At 41.0% G+C, this 15308-nt stretch overlaps 1 protein-coding gene across 1 annotated transcript; it reads left to right on the top strand.

Moving 5' to 3' along the window:
* Positions 1–12672: 12672 nt before the first annotated feature.
* Positions 12673–15091, top strand: LOC113348396. The gene is made up of 2 exons (XM_026592151.1): positions 12673–13863; positions 14795–15091. The coding sequence occupies exons 1-2, from the start codon at positions 12673–12675 to the stop codon at positions 15089–15091; spliced, it is 1488 nt and encodes a 495-aa protein (XP_026447936.1).
* Positions 15092–15308: the final 217 nt, after the last annotated feature.

The raw sequence follows: 15308 nt of genomic DNA, 5'->3' as shown, positions 1-15308 counted from the left end.
TTGCCTGAGTGCAGAACCTCTTAATGGATGTATATGCATCTTTTGCAGATTCTTTCTTCAACCTCGTCAAAGTTTGAAATTCCTCCAAGTACTCTGATGATGGAATGTCCGTCAAATCTTCTGGATCAGAACTTTCTTCGTTGGAGAGACGTGTAACCAAAGGCGCTCTGTAAGTACCCATATTTTCAGCGTGGATCCACGCTCGTCTGAAGGACATGTCATATCCTGGATCTTCCTGATTATGTGAAACTTGGTTTCTGTCCAGTGTTGAACTTATGTTCACTTTGAGAGTTATTTATCCATAAGTATTCCGAGCGCTCCTTCAAGGTCTCTGATTGAGATGGGAGCATGAGTAGCTTCTTGTAGACTGATGCCTTCGGCTCTGAGGTTTTCAGTGGAATGATGTTGATGGCGGTGCCGACATCGATCAACGTTCTTCCAAATTCGTTTCTTCGACTGTGGTAAGCAGTCCCCAGTCGTACATCTCTTTGTTTGTGTCTGGAGGCTCAAGAAGTATTTCCATAATGGACTTCTTGACACGATGTGGTTCAGTTCTGTGAACATGTCTCTCTTTTGTGCCTTCGACAGATAGAGCAATTCACGTTCGACCAAGGATTGAACTGCCTCTTTGATAGGTTGTTCAGAGAGTGTAAAGGTTATGATTGAGAGAGGATTCTTGTGTACTCCTACAGTGCCCAGTTGAAGCTATTATGGATCAACCTTCTCTTTGGTGACGTGCTTCAAAATATTGCAGTTACTTGTCGAATGATTGATAAATATATGAAGGTGACAGTACCTTGGATTCTTCATGTTGGCTCTCTATGATGAGCAACAGTTTGATTGCACCGTCTTGAACCCAGACTTCCAGTAACTCGATCACTCCTTCATGAGAAGTTTAGTCTGTCCGATCATTTTACCGTTCGTTGATGCCAGGTCGAGGTTATCCTTCCGTGATGCTTTTGTAGGAAGAGGTGTTGGATGTCGCATGTTTGAGCAGAAGCTTTCCTTTTTCTTCCTTGAGCAACAACGTTCATGGAAGGTTGGACATCGTACTGTTTGTTGATTAGGCGTCGGCTGCTCCGAGGTTCCTCGACCTTGTAGACTTGGATCAGTAAAGCAGGTGTAGTAGTCGCTGATCGTTTTGGATGCTTCATGAAGTTCTGAGAAGGTGTGGAACCGGAGTTTTTCCATCAAGGCTCTGTAGATTAGGATCATTTTGTTGACGCACAAGTCTACAAGTTGTTGCTATGTGACGTTTGGGTCGTGGCAGTCCAAGGCTTGAATTCTGAACCTTTTCACATAATCATCAGGATGTTCGCTGCTCCTTCGAAACATCCTTCCTAGATCAGAGAAAGTGACTTGCTCTGACACGAAGAAGTATTTTATGTAGAAAGCATTAATCATCTCTCCCCAATCGGTGATACTTCACGATGCGATGTTGTTGTACCAGGTGTATGCCTCGCCTTTCAAGGATTTTGAAAATTTCTCCAGACGGACGACATGGTTGTGCTCGTGTTCGCCCAATAATTCCAGAAATCGAGAAATATGTTTTGAGTATTGCATGTTCCATCATAAAGAATGAATGTTGGAGCGGTATAACCTTTTGAAAGAGGAATCCTCTGCATGGAAGTATGGAGGTTGGTGACGATGGACGGATGATGTCTTGTCTTTTCATCGATCCTCAAAAAAGCACTCCATATCTTCACGAGTGATGAAACTTGCAGGTTCTGTTGCTGGAGAGTCATCTGCAGCTTTGCGGAATTCTTCATCATGTACAACATGGATTGGAGAGATTTCAGGATCAGCGGTTGAAGATGTTTCTTTAGATTTTCCTTTCTCGCGCTGAGGCTGAGTTCGTTCAGACGCAAGCTTGTCTATGAGAGTTTTAATATAAACACACAACTGCTTCTGTGTTGCATCCACGTCAGCCTGAACCTTCGTGAGATTAACTATGGTAGGCTGATTTTCTATGGTTTCTTCAGGAGACCGACCGAATAGTGGATTGTTGATGGCGTCAGAGCCGTCACTTGCAGGGGTGATCACTGGAGCACCAGTACTTGGAGGAGGAGGAGTAACATGTGGCATGACATTGCTGGCTGGAGGAGTGGTATTAGCGGTACCAATGAAGCCTGCAATGTTGAGAGGAGTAGTACTTGCGATGGAAATATCACTAGAAATTGCGATGCGAGAGTCGGGTGTTGAACCCGGATTGGTAACTGAACCGGACCTAAGATCAACCATCTTTGTGAGATTGTGAGATTGCAACCGAGAGAATGATCTCCCACTGGGGTCGCCAATCTGTAGATGGGGAAAAATGATTTGCTGGTTTTTAAGGAATTGAGGAGACGACCGTACGGAGGAAACTCCTCGAACCGAGCGAAATGTTAAACCTCACACAGATGCACCGTTGCAAAGGGGGTGCTTTAGATTCGAGAGATCAATCTGTAGTACTCCGCCCTAAATCAAGACAATGACCGTTCCAGAGTAAATTCGGTCACAAGAGAGGATGGGTTGATCTGTAGGAGGGAAACTGAGAAATGTGTGAGATCAATGGTGATCGAGATTGTGGGTGTGTGAATTCTGAATATGATAAGCTCTGAATGATTCAAATTTCTCAATTGAGAGTAGTTGCTCAATTGATGAGTTGATGATCTCGTGTTGTCGATGAGACGTGAGATTGATGATACTGTTGATGCTGATCCAATCATGATTCAGAGACTTATTTATATTGCTGGAATTTTAGACACCATGATTCCATAAAGTGTGACAGTTGATGGAATCAAGGAGTGGGGAATTGGAGATCGTGTTTGAAACCAGTTGCTCAACGTGTGGATACTTGGTCGATTTTCCACCCACTACCTCGTGAATTCCTTCAACTGATTGCACGACTTGCTCACATTCCATCGTGTGTTTGAACACACGTACCGTAAACCGCCAGACCAAAACCCTAAGTGATATCCCCCCAAGTGACACGATTGACGTCTCGTGGTTTGTTAGTCAATTGATGACTTCGTGGTTTGATGGGATGATGAGTCCATGTAGTTGCTGAGTTAAACATGATGTTCTGAAGCTCATGAATTGAACATGTCATGAGACATAGGTATAGTTCTTACGATGAAGTGAGCAAGTATTTCTCATTCGATGGATCGTTGAATATTGATTGTTGAACCAATATTCCTTGGTTTGAGCAAATATTTATCATCTGAGCAAGTGTTGTTCATCTGATGGGTTATTGGCAGCGTACCAAAAATATTAATTAGAATACTGGTCGTTGAACCGAGCATAATTAATAAAATTAATGACCATGAGGTCGTCGTAAAATTATTAAGGTTGGAATATGATATGATGATCCTTGGATTTAGAAACCCTAATTTGATCAATTGATGATCAATTCATGGTTCGTCAGAAGTTTAACCATGGGAAGAAGGAGGGAGCGACTACATGGGACCGTGGATCAACCATGTAGTGTCCATATGCTCACGTGAGCAAATATAAAAAACTCCTGAAGAGTTGACGATTTGTTGATGAAAGAATGATTAAATGCTGGTTTAATCATTTATTCGAAAATGCTCGTCCGAGCCTTAGGTGAGAAAACCTAATTAATTATGACGGAGTGAGGGACCGACCATGGGGTCCTGAAACCGGCCATGGGTTGTCACGTGACCGCCTGACGATCACTTCATGAAAATCCAAAGTGTTTGGAAGAGTTTTGGACCTAATACGAGCAATTGTGCAAATTAGGTCAAAACTGTGAGAATTGATGGGACCGGCTTCCGTGAGCCAAAGAGCCAATCTTTGTCAGTCAAGATAGCGTTCTCGTGTCCCCAAGGCGTCCGCCTCTAAGTCCTGAGAATTTAGATATTTTCTGGTGTGCAATTGAGCATCCATTCGAGAAAATATGCCAAATTTAGGGTTTCGACGAAATTGAGGAAAACATCATGAGATGATGAAAAATAATTATAAAATAAGGAATGAGGAGGCGTGGGACCTCCGTGGTCAAGGCATGGTCGGCCGGTCGTGACCACGGTCCCGTGTGCCTTTTCCTTAATTTTATAATATTTTGATGATTTTATGAAAAATTCATGAATATTGAGAAATTTGATGAATTTAGGGAGTTTCCATGAATTGAAGGAGTTTTCATGAGTTCATGGAAGCAAAATATTAAAATAATAAAACCACGGGCGTGTGGGACCATGGAGGCATGGCCGGCCGGCAATGGACCGGTCCCACGAGTTTTCCATAATTTTTTAATATTTTTAGGTACTTTTGATGATTTGAGGGAATTTTTCCTAATTTGAGAGAAATACCATAAAATCAAGGAATTTGATGAATTCAAGGAAAAATAGGATAAATAATAATAAAATAATAAAGCAAAGTGCGTGTGGGACCGGCTAGGGCAAGGTCGGCCGGCTAGTGGCCCGATCCCACAAGTTTTCATAATTTTATTTTAATTTATTATATGATGATTTGTGCAAAAAATACCATGAAATCAAGGAGTTTTTTCATGAAATTATAGAAATAATAATAATAAAATAATAAGGAACCGTGGGGTGTGGGGCTGGCTGGGACCAAGGCATGGCCGGTTGGCCAATGGTCACGCCCCACACTCCTTTCCTTAATTTTATATTATTTGTTATGGATTTATGGAAGTACCATGAAACCGAGGAGCTTCCTCGAGACGAAGGAGATTTGATTAGATGAGAGAATTTTCATCAAATCATGGAAAATAATAAAAATGTATTAAAAATATAAAACTGGCGTGGAACTGACCACGGCACGGTCGGTAGGTCGTGCGTCCGTGTTCCCAGCACCTTGGTCAATATTTTTAATTATTTATTATTTTCTTCCCTATTTTGCATAGGATCATCGTTTCGTTGTATTTTTGAAATACTCGTTCGTGCGGTGACTGTTAGTGCATCGTCGTTGAACACACTTTCACCATTTGGATCGGGGCTTACTTATAGGTAGCTCAGACGCCCGGTTGTTGATTATTTATTACTAATTGTGGAATTCAGTGGAGAATAATTCATAAAACTGAGTAATAAGATGTTTATTATTAATTCATAGGATCAGCTGAGGATTCGACTACAAATTCAGAATAATAAAGTGAGCATTACCATTCCTTGGGATCGTAGATTCGACCATAGAATCGGAGTAATTAAGTTTTATCTATTACCATTTATGAGACTAGTTGTGGATTCGATCATGAAATCGGAGTAATGAGATAATATAGTTATTGTTATTCTATGAGATCAAGCCGTGGATTCGATCATAGAATCAGAACAATTGTTTATTGCCATTCCATGGGACCAGTCGTTGATTCGACCATGGAATATGAGCAATTGTTATTGCCATTCCATGGGACCAGTCGTGGATTCGACCAAGGAATAGGAGCAATAATAGATTATTCTGGAAATTCAGTAGTGAATGTCACGGCAGAATTAATCTTAATTAGGAGTAATTAACTTTGTGGCTCTATACTAGCACATCAAGCTGTCTAGGAGCATTAATTATCCCGATATGAGCTTGTCGGTAAGTCATATCCTTTATATAGTCAGAATAAACTCGTTGTTTGAAGACGTTATCACTTTATACTAGCAGAGCAAGCTGTCTAGGAGCCGTCCATCTCGTGATACTATATAGAAATAATCACTGAAAGTGTTCAGTGTTCATGAGATATGTCGTTGTCCAGTCGTGAGACTACATATCTACATGTACTCTGAGAGAAAGTACTCCCTTTTCAGAATTCGATGAGAGACTCGTGTCTCAATACTCACGTCTGATTGTTGGATCAGAGTTTCGTATAATTATGAGTACACGATTTTAGCCCTTGTCGAAAATCCACCATCTATAAATCTTTGTGGTTTTATGTATTGCAATATGTTACTGGATATGTGTGTTTGCGTCCGTGAAATATTATTGTCCCATACGATGTCAAAAGTTATCTCTTTTATATGTCGATATGCAAGTATTAATACAAGATCGATGAACTTTTGACAAACAAAAGTTAAGCCTATTATGTCAATTTTTGATGGAAGATAGGTTAAAATATTTTGTTTACAAAGATTATGTCTATTATATGTCGTTATGCAAATAGTGATGAAAATAGAATGAATCTTTGTATATTCCGCAGTATTCTTTCCCTAATCCATATCCTATGTGTATACTGCAATGCTCCATAAGGTTCTCTTGTGTTGAGCATAAAACGATTGCAGTAATCATTCTTTTATGGTTAACATAGTCGTAGCTCCGTAGGTTCTCTTATGTCGAGCATGTTCAATTAAATTGGTCACTTTTGTGTTTAATTTGATTGTGTATTCCGATTAAATTGATCTTGGGTTTACTTGTGGTTAGTTTAATTGAGAATTTTGGATATAGAAAATCATTTCATTATGGTTTTTGGTGTCCAATAAAATCCTTCTTTTCTTGTAAAAATAAAGGTTGCTCTTGTTGTTCTCTCGCGAATGACATCAAATAGGGGAGAGTTCTTTTGAACTTGCGCTTAATTTCCATATCTTTGTGGGGAGTGCGGCTGTGGAATCATTTAGGGGTTATCGTGTATCTTTATAAACTCCTTGATGAATGCATTTAGCTTCGGCTTTATGATTGCATCTAAATAAGTTGATATGTACTTTTGTTTGGTCTTGAAGCGTCTTCGTGGAAATTTCATTAGGATCCCGTTTTCGTACCTTTGCCAATTTTATTGACAAAAAGGGGGAGAATTAATATGTAGTTCACACTACAAATACATATGATTTACGTATTTTACGGGTCATTATGTAAGGGGGAGTGGTTTTCATGTTGAGACGAAAGTATTGACTAAGGGGGAGTGATACATATCATCATAGTATTGTTGTCGAAGTTGTGATATAAGAACTTTGATGTTGTGTAATAATACTATGACATTGTATAACAATGATCGAGTTTTGTTTTCTCATTGTTATGGCTACGGAACTTCAACAACTATGATGCTGAATTGAACATCTATGGAATCATGGGAGTACTTGGAAAAGACGAAGTTTTCGAGTAATGTTGGATCACCAAGGAGATCAAACATGTGGACGAGAAGCTAAAAAAATTTATCTATCTTGTAATTCATATATATTGATAATTTTGTCACTAAAATTAACAAAGGGGGATATTGTTTGAGCATTGCTCGGTCGAACTCGCATGCGTTTCTATCTCAAGCATGATTGTCAATGTTAGTGATCAAAACTATATGTCTTGATTTCTAGTATACTTATGATTAAGTCTCGGTCTAGGATAGTTAGGAATAGTTGAGCTCCAGACTCCATGGTGATTATCTTACAAAGACGAAGAACTACTCAAGGAACCAGTGAACTTCATCCGACCAAAAGGTATGTAGACACTTGAACTCATCTGTCACTCAAAAGTCTATTTACTCTATCTCCTACTCTTGAGACAAAAGTTGTTTAAGTATGATAGTTTTCATACATACACATTTGCTATTTCGAGCCGAGTTTACTCGCCTATCTTTTTCTCGAAATATAAGTTGGTAAGCTTTTGCTTAAACCATTTTCATATTTACCCGTGACGAAAGTCATGATGACGTTTCAATCATGAAAATAGCTTTGATGACGATAGTCGATTCATTATGTCTAACGACTATTATAACATTATAGAAGAATATTTCAATGATTGAAATGTAGAGTTGAGATTAGGTAACCAACTATGGATGTAAGCATATATAGTTTGTTCGCACATTAGTGTATAAATCCATGTGCCGGAAACCAAGTACGTGCATATGTGTGCATGCGGTATTGGTGAAGGAGACAGGTTAGGTACGCGTACTGGCGGAAGTTTTCATACCGAAAATTTCTGTTGTAGTTTGTGAAGTTTGCAAACTGAAAAACCAGTCACCTAGGTATGCGTACCGTACGCGTACCCACAGAAGTTTTCAAACCGAAAGTTTCTGCTGAATTTTCAAACTTAAAGTCCGGTTGCTATGGTACACGTACCCGTACGCGTACCTAAGCTGGTTATATTTCTCAAATCGGTAGCTTCATGAACTTAAACAATAAATCAATAAGGAATGCAATCTTTACAAACCGTGGCTATATTGTTCATGAATTGATTCAAGTGAATCAATCCGATTTTGTTTCAATTGTGTCTATGTATAAAGATCTAAGCAATTGAACAACTCTTGAACTAGTTCTTATGATTCATTTGAACTAGTTATGAGAAAGATGAATACGGTTAATATGAAAGTGCTCATATGGCTAACCATTGGTTAACTATTTGTGAACCAACTAAGTGTACATGTTTAGGTACGGTTACTCAAACCTAAATAAATACATTTCATTTGTGTGTGACAAGCTAAGTTTCGATCTAACGGTTGAAAGATATTAGCATGGATAAATCAGGTTTTTCATCTAACGGTGAATATTGAATGCTTTGCTACCAAGGTAACTTGGATTGCAAACCATGATTTGAAAACTATATAAGGGAGACGTCTAGCAACTGGAAAAACTAATCCCCACACATCCTGTGTGATACTAGTTGGTTTGCTAGAGTAGATTCTCCTTTGACCGTAGGTTTCTTCTCGAGACTCTGTCGGTTAATGACTTAAAGACTTCATTGGGATTGTGAAGCCAGACGAAACTACTTCTCTTGTAGTTGAGCGATCTGATATTGCCATTTTCTATCGTACGAGTTCAATTGTAAGATTGGCTTGAGATTATATCTCCGATACGACAAGATAAAAAGAAATCACAAACATCTTCGTCTCATCGTTTGTGATTCCGCAATATATAGTTTCGCTACCATACGATTTAGATTATTGTGAGGTGATTGATAATTCTAGGTTGTTCTTCGGGAATATAAGTCTGGGTTATCGATTGGTTCCTGTTCACCTTGATTTTATCAAAAGACGGAACAAAACTTGTAGGTTTATCTGTGGGAGACATATTTATTTATTATCGTAGACTTTTCTGTGTGATAAAAATTTCTTTATTAAAGTCTTCGACTTTGGATCGTAGCAACTCTTGGTTATGGGTGAGATCAGCTAAGGGAATCAAGTGCGTAGTATCCTGCTGGGATCAGAGACGTAAGGAGCGCAACTGTACCTTGAATCAGTGTGATATTGATTAGGTTTCAACTACAGTCCAGACCGAAGTTAGTTTGTAGTAGGCTAGTGTCTGTAACGGCTTAATACAGTGTGGTGTTCAATCTGGACTAGGTCCTTGGGTTTTTCTGCATTTGCGGTTTCCTCGTTAACAAAATTTTCTGTGTCTGTGTCATTTCTATTCCGCATTATATTTTGTTATGTAATTAAAATATCATAGGTTGTGCGTTTGTATCGATCAATTGTGAAATCCAACCTTTGGTTGTTGATTGGAAATTGATTGATCCTTGGATATTGGTCTTTGGTACCATCCAAGTTTATTATCCTTGTATTTGATAAAGACTCGCAGATTTCTAATTACTTGAGTAAAAATCAAATCAAGAGAGAGAGATATTAACTCCTCGATATACTTTTCTCTAGACTGAGTCTGACTGTCTAGTTGATTTTCTAGAAAGTATATTGGAGTTAGTCCATACAGATTGCTAATCGAAAATATTGGGTGTGGTCGTTAGACCCCCGCTTTGTCACTTGGCCACTATGCAGGCGCCATTATGCCATTGTGTCATTATGCAGGCGCCACTATGCCATTATGCCGCTAGCTTGCGTATGATTAGTCAGAATAACTAGGTTTTGCACATTAGACCCACTCAGCAACTTGTTGCACATTTTTCCACGTAACACTCGGGACATCAAACATGTTTTAAACTGGGGGATACTCATCAGGGTATTGGTCTGGCGGTTTACAGCGTGCGGCGTGCAACGCACCATTACAAGAAAGTGTCAGGAAAGAGCAGGCGGTTAAATAGCAGTAAGAGAATAATGGGTGTAAGGGTAACCAGTTTCCTCTCACAATGGGAACGTGATGGTAAACCGCTTCTACACAACCCCACTTCTCCACTACTTAACCGTCTCCACTTCCTACGAGATCAGGGGTGCTCAATGACTTGTATAAATAGGTTTTCAACCTATTTCGACCAACAACAGTGTTTTGGTTAACAACATAAGATTCCAGAAAAAACACCAAGAACTGATAGCTTACATTTAGCAATCCAGTTCCATATTATGATACAAGTCATAAAAATAGACACACCTTCAGAGTTAACCATTCTGATCTCAACACCTTCTTCGCTTCCCTCTCTAAGATCAACCCTTCTCCTTCATTTTGTGACCGAAGCAAGGCTGGAACGATCATTTCTTGGTTTAGTCCAGAATTGTACAGATTGACCTCTCGAATCTAAAGTACTCCCGTGCAGTGCATTTGTTTAGGGTTTAGATTCGTTTCTCGGCAGCACACACAAATTTACCAAAACCAGCAGAATCAGTTTTACCCATGAACAACTGGCAACTACAGTGGGAGATTAATCTCTCGGTTGCGAAACCAATTTCTCATTTTCATTTCAATTTCCCAAGAATTTTCACGAAGATGGTTGGTCTTAGGACTAATTCAACAACTCAAAATGCAGGTCGAAATCTTGCAAACGCTGAAGTTTCTTCCCCAAACGCCATATCTGATCACGCAGCAAATGGATAAATCCCAACCTTGATCGAGTTGGCGCGAGTACAAGAAATTCACACAAGGAACATGGACCTGATGAAGGAGACGTTAAACAACATACTCAATTTCCTTGTCAGGTTGACATCAGATTTAGGCGGCTCCTCTGTTCCGGAAATCCTGCCACTGGGGGATGACTCCTCAAATGATGATCGTCCTCAAATCAACAGTTTCACCACCAACCGGAGGCTAGTGGATCATGAAGCATCTTCTCTAGTAGAAAGTTTATGTGAGCTCCTACACCTCTCAATGGACCAACCAGCAGAGACATTCACTACGATCAATCAGATAGCCCTAGATACGCGTTTGGCTCCGTCGCGCCCTGAAGCTTCAAAGACATCAGAGATGTCCATAAACAATGTTACATTTACTAAATATGACATGATGACAGAAGAGGGCCATAACAGAGCCCCGCATGTTACTGCACACATCAAAGATTCAAAATTCAAAAGGGCTCTCATCGATATGGGAGCGTCCTCAAATGTTATTACTCTCAAAACTCTCAGGACAGCCAAGGTTCGGCCAAACAAAATTGTACGACAGCCTACCATGATGACAGATTTCGAAGGAAACCAAACCAGCACGTATGGTTACATCAATTTGAATCTATCAGTAGGACCTGTCCGGTCGAAAGTAAAATTTAAGGTGATAGAGAAGGAACCAGACTACCATATGATACTGGGAAGACCGTGGCTTCATGATAATAAGATCATCCCCTCAACGTATCACCAATGCCTAAAGACTATGCTAAAGGAGGAAGTTTTTCGTATTCCTGCGTCATTGTCTCCTTATGCACCAATTTATGGCGTGGAACTGTTTGAACCAAAGGAAGATTCACGAGACTCATTAAGCAAGGTTTTTTGCACTCCACTCCCTACGTGGGCGTCGATCGAGGAGGAGGACCGGCTCGCATCATTGAGCAGAGAGACCAGATCCCACGGTGCGCCTCTGCTGACAGAACACACCAATCCTTCTTCATCAAATAAAGACTCGGCTCATGTTCATACCAAGAGGGAGCGAACTTTCGTGGAGAGTCGTGACCAAAAAGGGAAAACCATATATCAGCGCCGCTGTTAGCAATTAGCAGGGGAGACTTCCACCCAGTCTCTCTGCCAAATGGAATGGAACCAGAACGACGCGCTGCGAGAAGAGGTGCCAAACGCACCACGACAGTTGCAAGACGACACCGACTCCACTACAGATGATCTCGAAATTGTCAACATCGGAAGTGAAGAATCTCCAAGGCCTATCTCCATCAGTTCGGCCCTGTGTGCAGATGAACGTACAAAACTTGTAAATCTTCTTAAGGAGTACCAAGACATATACGAGGAAATGCCCGACCTGGATGAAAAACTGGTCACTCATCATCTGCATGAAGTACCTGGGTCCAAACCGGTCAAACAAGCTCAAAGACAATTCAGGCATGATGTAGAGGAACAAATCAAGATCGAGATTCAGAAGTTACTAGCCGCCGGCTTCATCAAACCTATTCACCATCCCACCTGGTTGGATAATGTGGTTCCTGTGAAGAAGAAAAGCGGTCAAATCAGGTGTTGTGTCGACTTCAGAGATCTGAACAAATGTTGCCCCAAGGAAGATTTCCCCTTCCCAACATTGACATGCTAGTAGAGGCCACCAGTGGAAACGGCATGTCCTCCTTTATGGATGGGTACATCGGCTATAACCAGATAAAAATGTACGAGCATGACGCAAGTAAGACAGCTTTTCGAACTCCTCTTGGAAACTTTTATTATACTGTGATGCCTTTTGTTTTGAAAAATGCTGGCGCCACCTATCAGCGCGCCATGACTACAATTTTCCACGACATGATGCACAAGCAAGTTGAAGATTACGTATACGACATAGTAGTCAAATCAAAAACTCGAGCGGTGTATTCAAAAGGTGTCGTGAATACAAACTGAAGATGAACACTTTGAAATGTGCTTTTGGGGTTTCTTCTGGAAAATTTCTAGGATTCTAAGTTACTGCTGAAGGAATCAAGGTTGATCCGACCAAGACTCAAGCCATCCTTACAATGCCCCCTCCGCAAACTGTGAAAGAGCTGCAGAGCTTCATGGGCAAAGTAAACTACATTCGGCGCTTTATACCTGGTTTGACCCAGCTTATCGCTTCATTTACCCCATTGCTGAAAAAGGGAGAAATCTTTGTTTTGACCATGCCACAACAAGAAGCATTTCGAAAGATTCAACAAGTATTGTCATCACCGGCTGTTATGAAATCTCTCATAAAAGGGAAGTCGTTGTGCCTCTACACCGCTTCCAGCGATGATGTTGTTGGAGCCCTCCTGGCTCAAGAAGACGATGAGGGGATTGAACACCCTATATACTATTTTAGTCGTACTTTGAGGGATGCTGAACTCAGGTATCCTAAGGCAGAAAAAGCGTGTCTAGCCCTAATTCATGCTATTTGGAAGCTTAGACACTATTTGCTGTCAAACAAAGTAGTACTCATAGCCAAAGCAGATCCCGTTAAGTTTTTCCTCTCAAAGCCATCCCTTATGGGTAGGCTGGCCAAATGGATGCTCCAAATGTCGGAGCTTGACATAACGTGCACTCCTCCACGGTCTATTAAAGGACAAGCAGTGGCAGATTTGCTAGCGACATTCCCGGGAGAAGGTACTACCGCACTACATGAAGACCTTCCTGGGAATTTCCAGAAATCTCTTTTGTCAAAGAAGAAGCATGGCTATTGTATTTCGACGGATCCTACCCCTAGAAGTAATATCGGAGGAGCGGGTGTAGTTATGGTGTCTCCAACTAGTGAAGTCTTTTCGCATTCTTTCAAGCTGGACTTTCAGCGCACCAACAACTCAGCAGAATATGAAGCTTTCCTCATAGGATTGTCACTAGCCAAACGAGCAGGAGCCACATACCTAGAAGTAAGAAGCGACTCCAAACTACTGGTCAACCAAATGAATAGAGTATACTCACTCAAAGAGGTAACCCTAGCCCCTTATAGATCTAAGGCGCAAAAGCTTTTGAACTACTTTGTTAATGAAACCATAACCCATATTGGCCGCAACAACAATAAACACGCCGATTTCCTAGCTACGTTAGCCTCAAAGTTCGAAGGATTGGAAGAGACTCTAATAGTGAAGAGACGGACCGTGGCGTCGACATGGCTTTCACAGGCCAAAGATACTGAAGTCAATGACTGGAGAACTCCTATCATTCAAGAGCTTAACAGTTCGCTTTCCCAAGGGAAGGTTAGTCTCAAAACCCTGTAAAACTTCTTCATGCTTCATGGAGTGTTATACCACCGAAACCCAGATGGATCCCTGTCAAGATGCCTCAGAGACGAAGAAGCACAACTAAAAATTAACCGTATTCATGGCGAGATCTGTGGACAAACGTTAGTAGTGACTCTTTACCGACGTCTTCAACGCCTTGGCTACTACTGGCAAGATATGGAGACCCAATCCCAGCACTTCAAGGATCTTGCTCCAATTTCCAGGTGCCGCCGCATCAATTAGAAGTTTTTAATGTTGGATATGCTGGGGACTGGTGAGAACCATACGTAAAGTATCTTCATGACGGTGTGTTTCCAGCCAAAAAGAAAGACGCAGCCAAGATGAAGCAAAGGTCCAAAAGATTTTTATTTCATGAGGGATCCTATACCGCAAAAGCTTTGGAGGTGACCTGCTACGATGTCTAGAAAAATCTGAAATCCCTGCTATGCTGAAAGAAACACATGAAGGTGAACACCAAGGGAAGATGATGTTATTTCTCCAAGTGCACGAAAGATATTACTGACCAACTATGGAGAATGATGCAGCGGCGTTTGTTCAGAAATGTCATGAACGTCAGACTCATGGGAATCTCATCCACACGCCTTGTACTCCCCTTCATTCAGTAAGTAGTTTGTGGCATTTCTATAGCTGAGGACTTGATATTATTGGGAAAATCAATCCACCATCGTCAAAGTAGCACGAGTACATCATAACCGCGACAGAGTACTTCACTAAATGGGCCGAAGCTATTCCTCTTCGAGGAACAACCGGATCGACAATTGCAGCATTCATCAAGGAATACATCATTTGTCGGTTTGGCGTACCTAAGCACATCATTACTGATAATGGTACACCCTTTGCCAACAAACAAGTACGAGAATTTCTTTAAGAATATGGAGTTAAGCAGGTTTTATCTACTACTTACTACCCTCAAGGGAATGGGCAAGCCGAAAGAACCAACAATACTTTGATTCGAATTCTTAGTCGAATAGTGCATGACAATCGTAGGACGTGGCACGAACAACTGCCTATGGCGTTGTGGGCATACCGGGCGGCACCTAGGAGCTCTACTGGCCTTTCTCCTTATTCACTTGTCTATGGTGCCGACGCAATCCTCCCAGCAGATATCAAAATCCCTCGGCTAGAATTGCAGCTGCAAGTGGAGTCCAATGGGATGAGTCCGAAGCATCGATCTCTAGAATAGCGGAGTTGGACACTTTAGATTCCAGGAGAATTAAGGCGGAAGAGCATGCTCAGGCATACAGAAAGGATCTCCAGGGCATACGATAAGCCGTAAAACCTCGGGTTTTTCAAATAGGAGATCTTGTATTAAAAACCGCGAAACACATTCAGCAGTACATGTCCGCATCAAAGTTTTCACCAAAGTGGGAAGGTCCTTATGTGGTCACCAAAGCCTATAA

The sequence above is a fragment of the Papaver somniferum genome, chromosome 1 (assembly GCF_003573695.1).
Source record: "Papaver somniferum cultivar HN1 chromosome 1, ASM357369v1, whole genome shotgun sequence".
NCBI lineage: Eukaryota > Viridiplantae > Streptophyta > Magnoliopsida > Ranunculales > Papaveraceae > Papaver > Papaver somniferum.
This window is presented reverse-complemented; position numbering and strand designations above follow the sequence as displayed.

Coding starts and splice junctions, on each gene's coding strand:
- LOC113348396 (XM_026592151.1), top strand. CDS start 12,673: ATGCCCCCTCCGCAAACTGTGAAAGAGCTGCAGAGCTTCATGGGCAAA. Junction 13,864..14,794: donor GTTCGCTTTCCCAAGGGAAG/GTTAGTCTCAAA, acceptor GGAGTTAAGCAG/GTTTTATCTACTACTTACTA.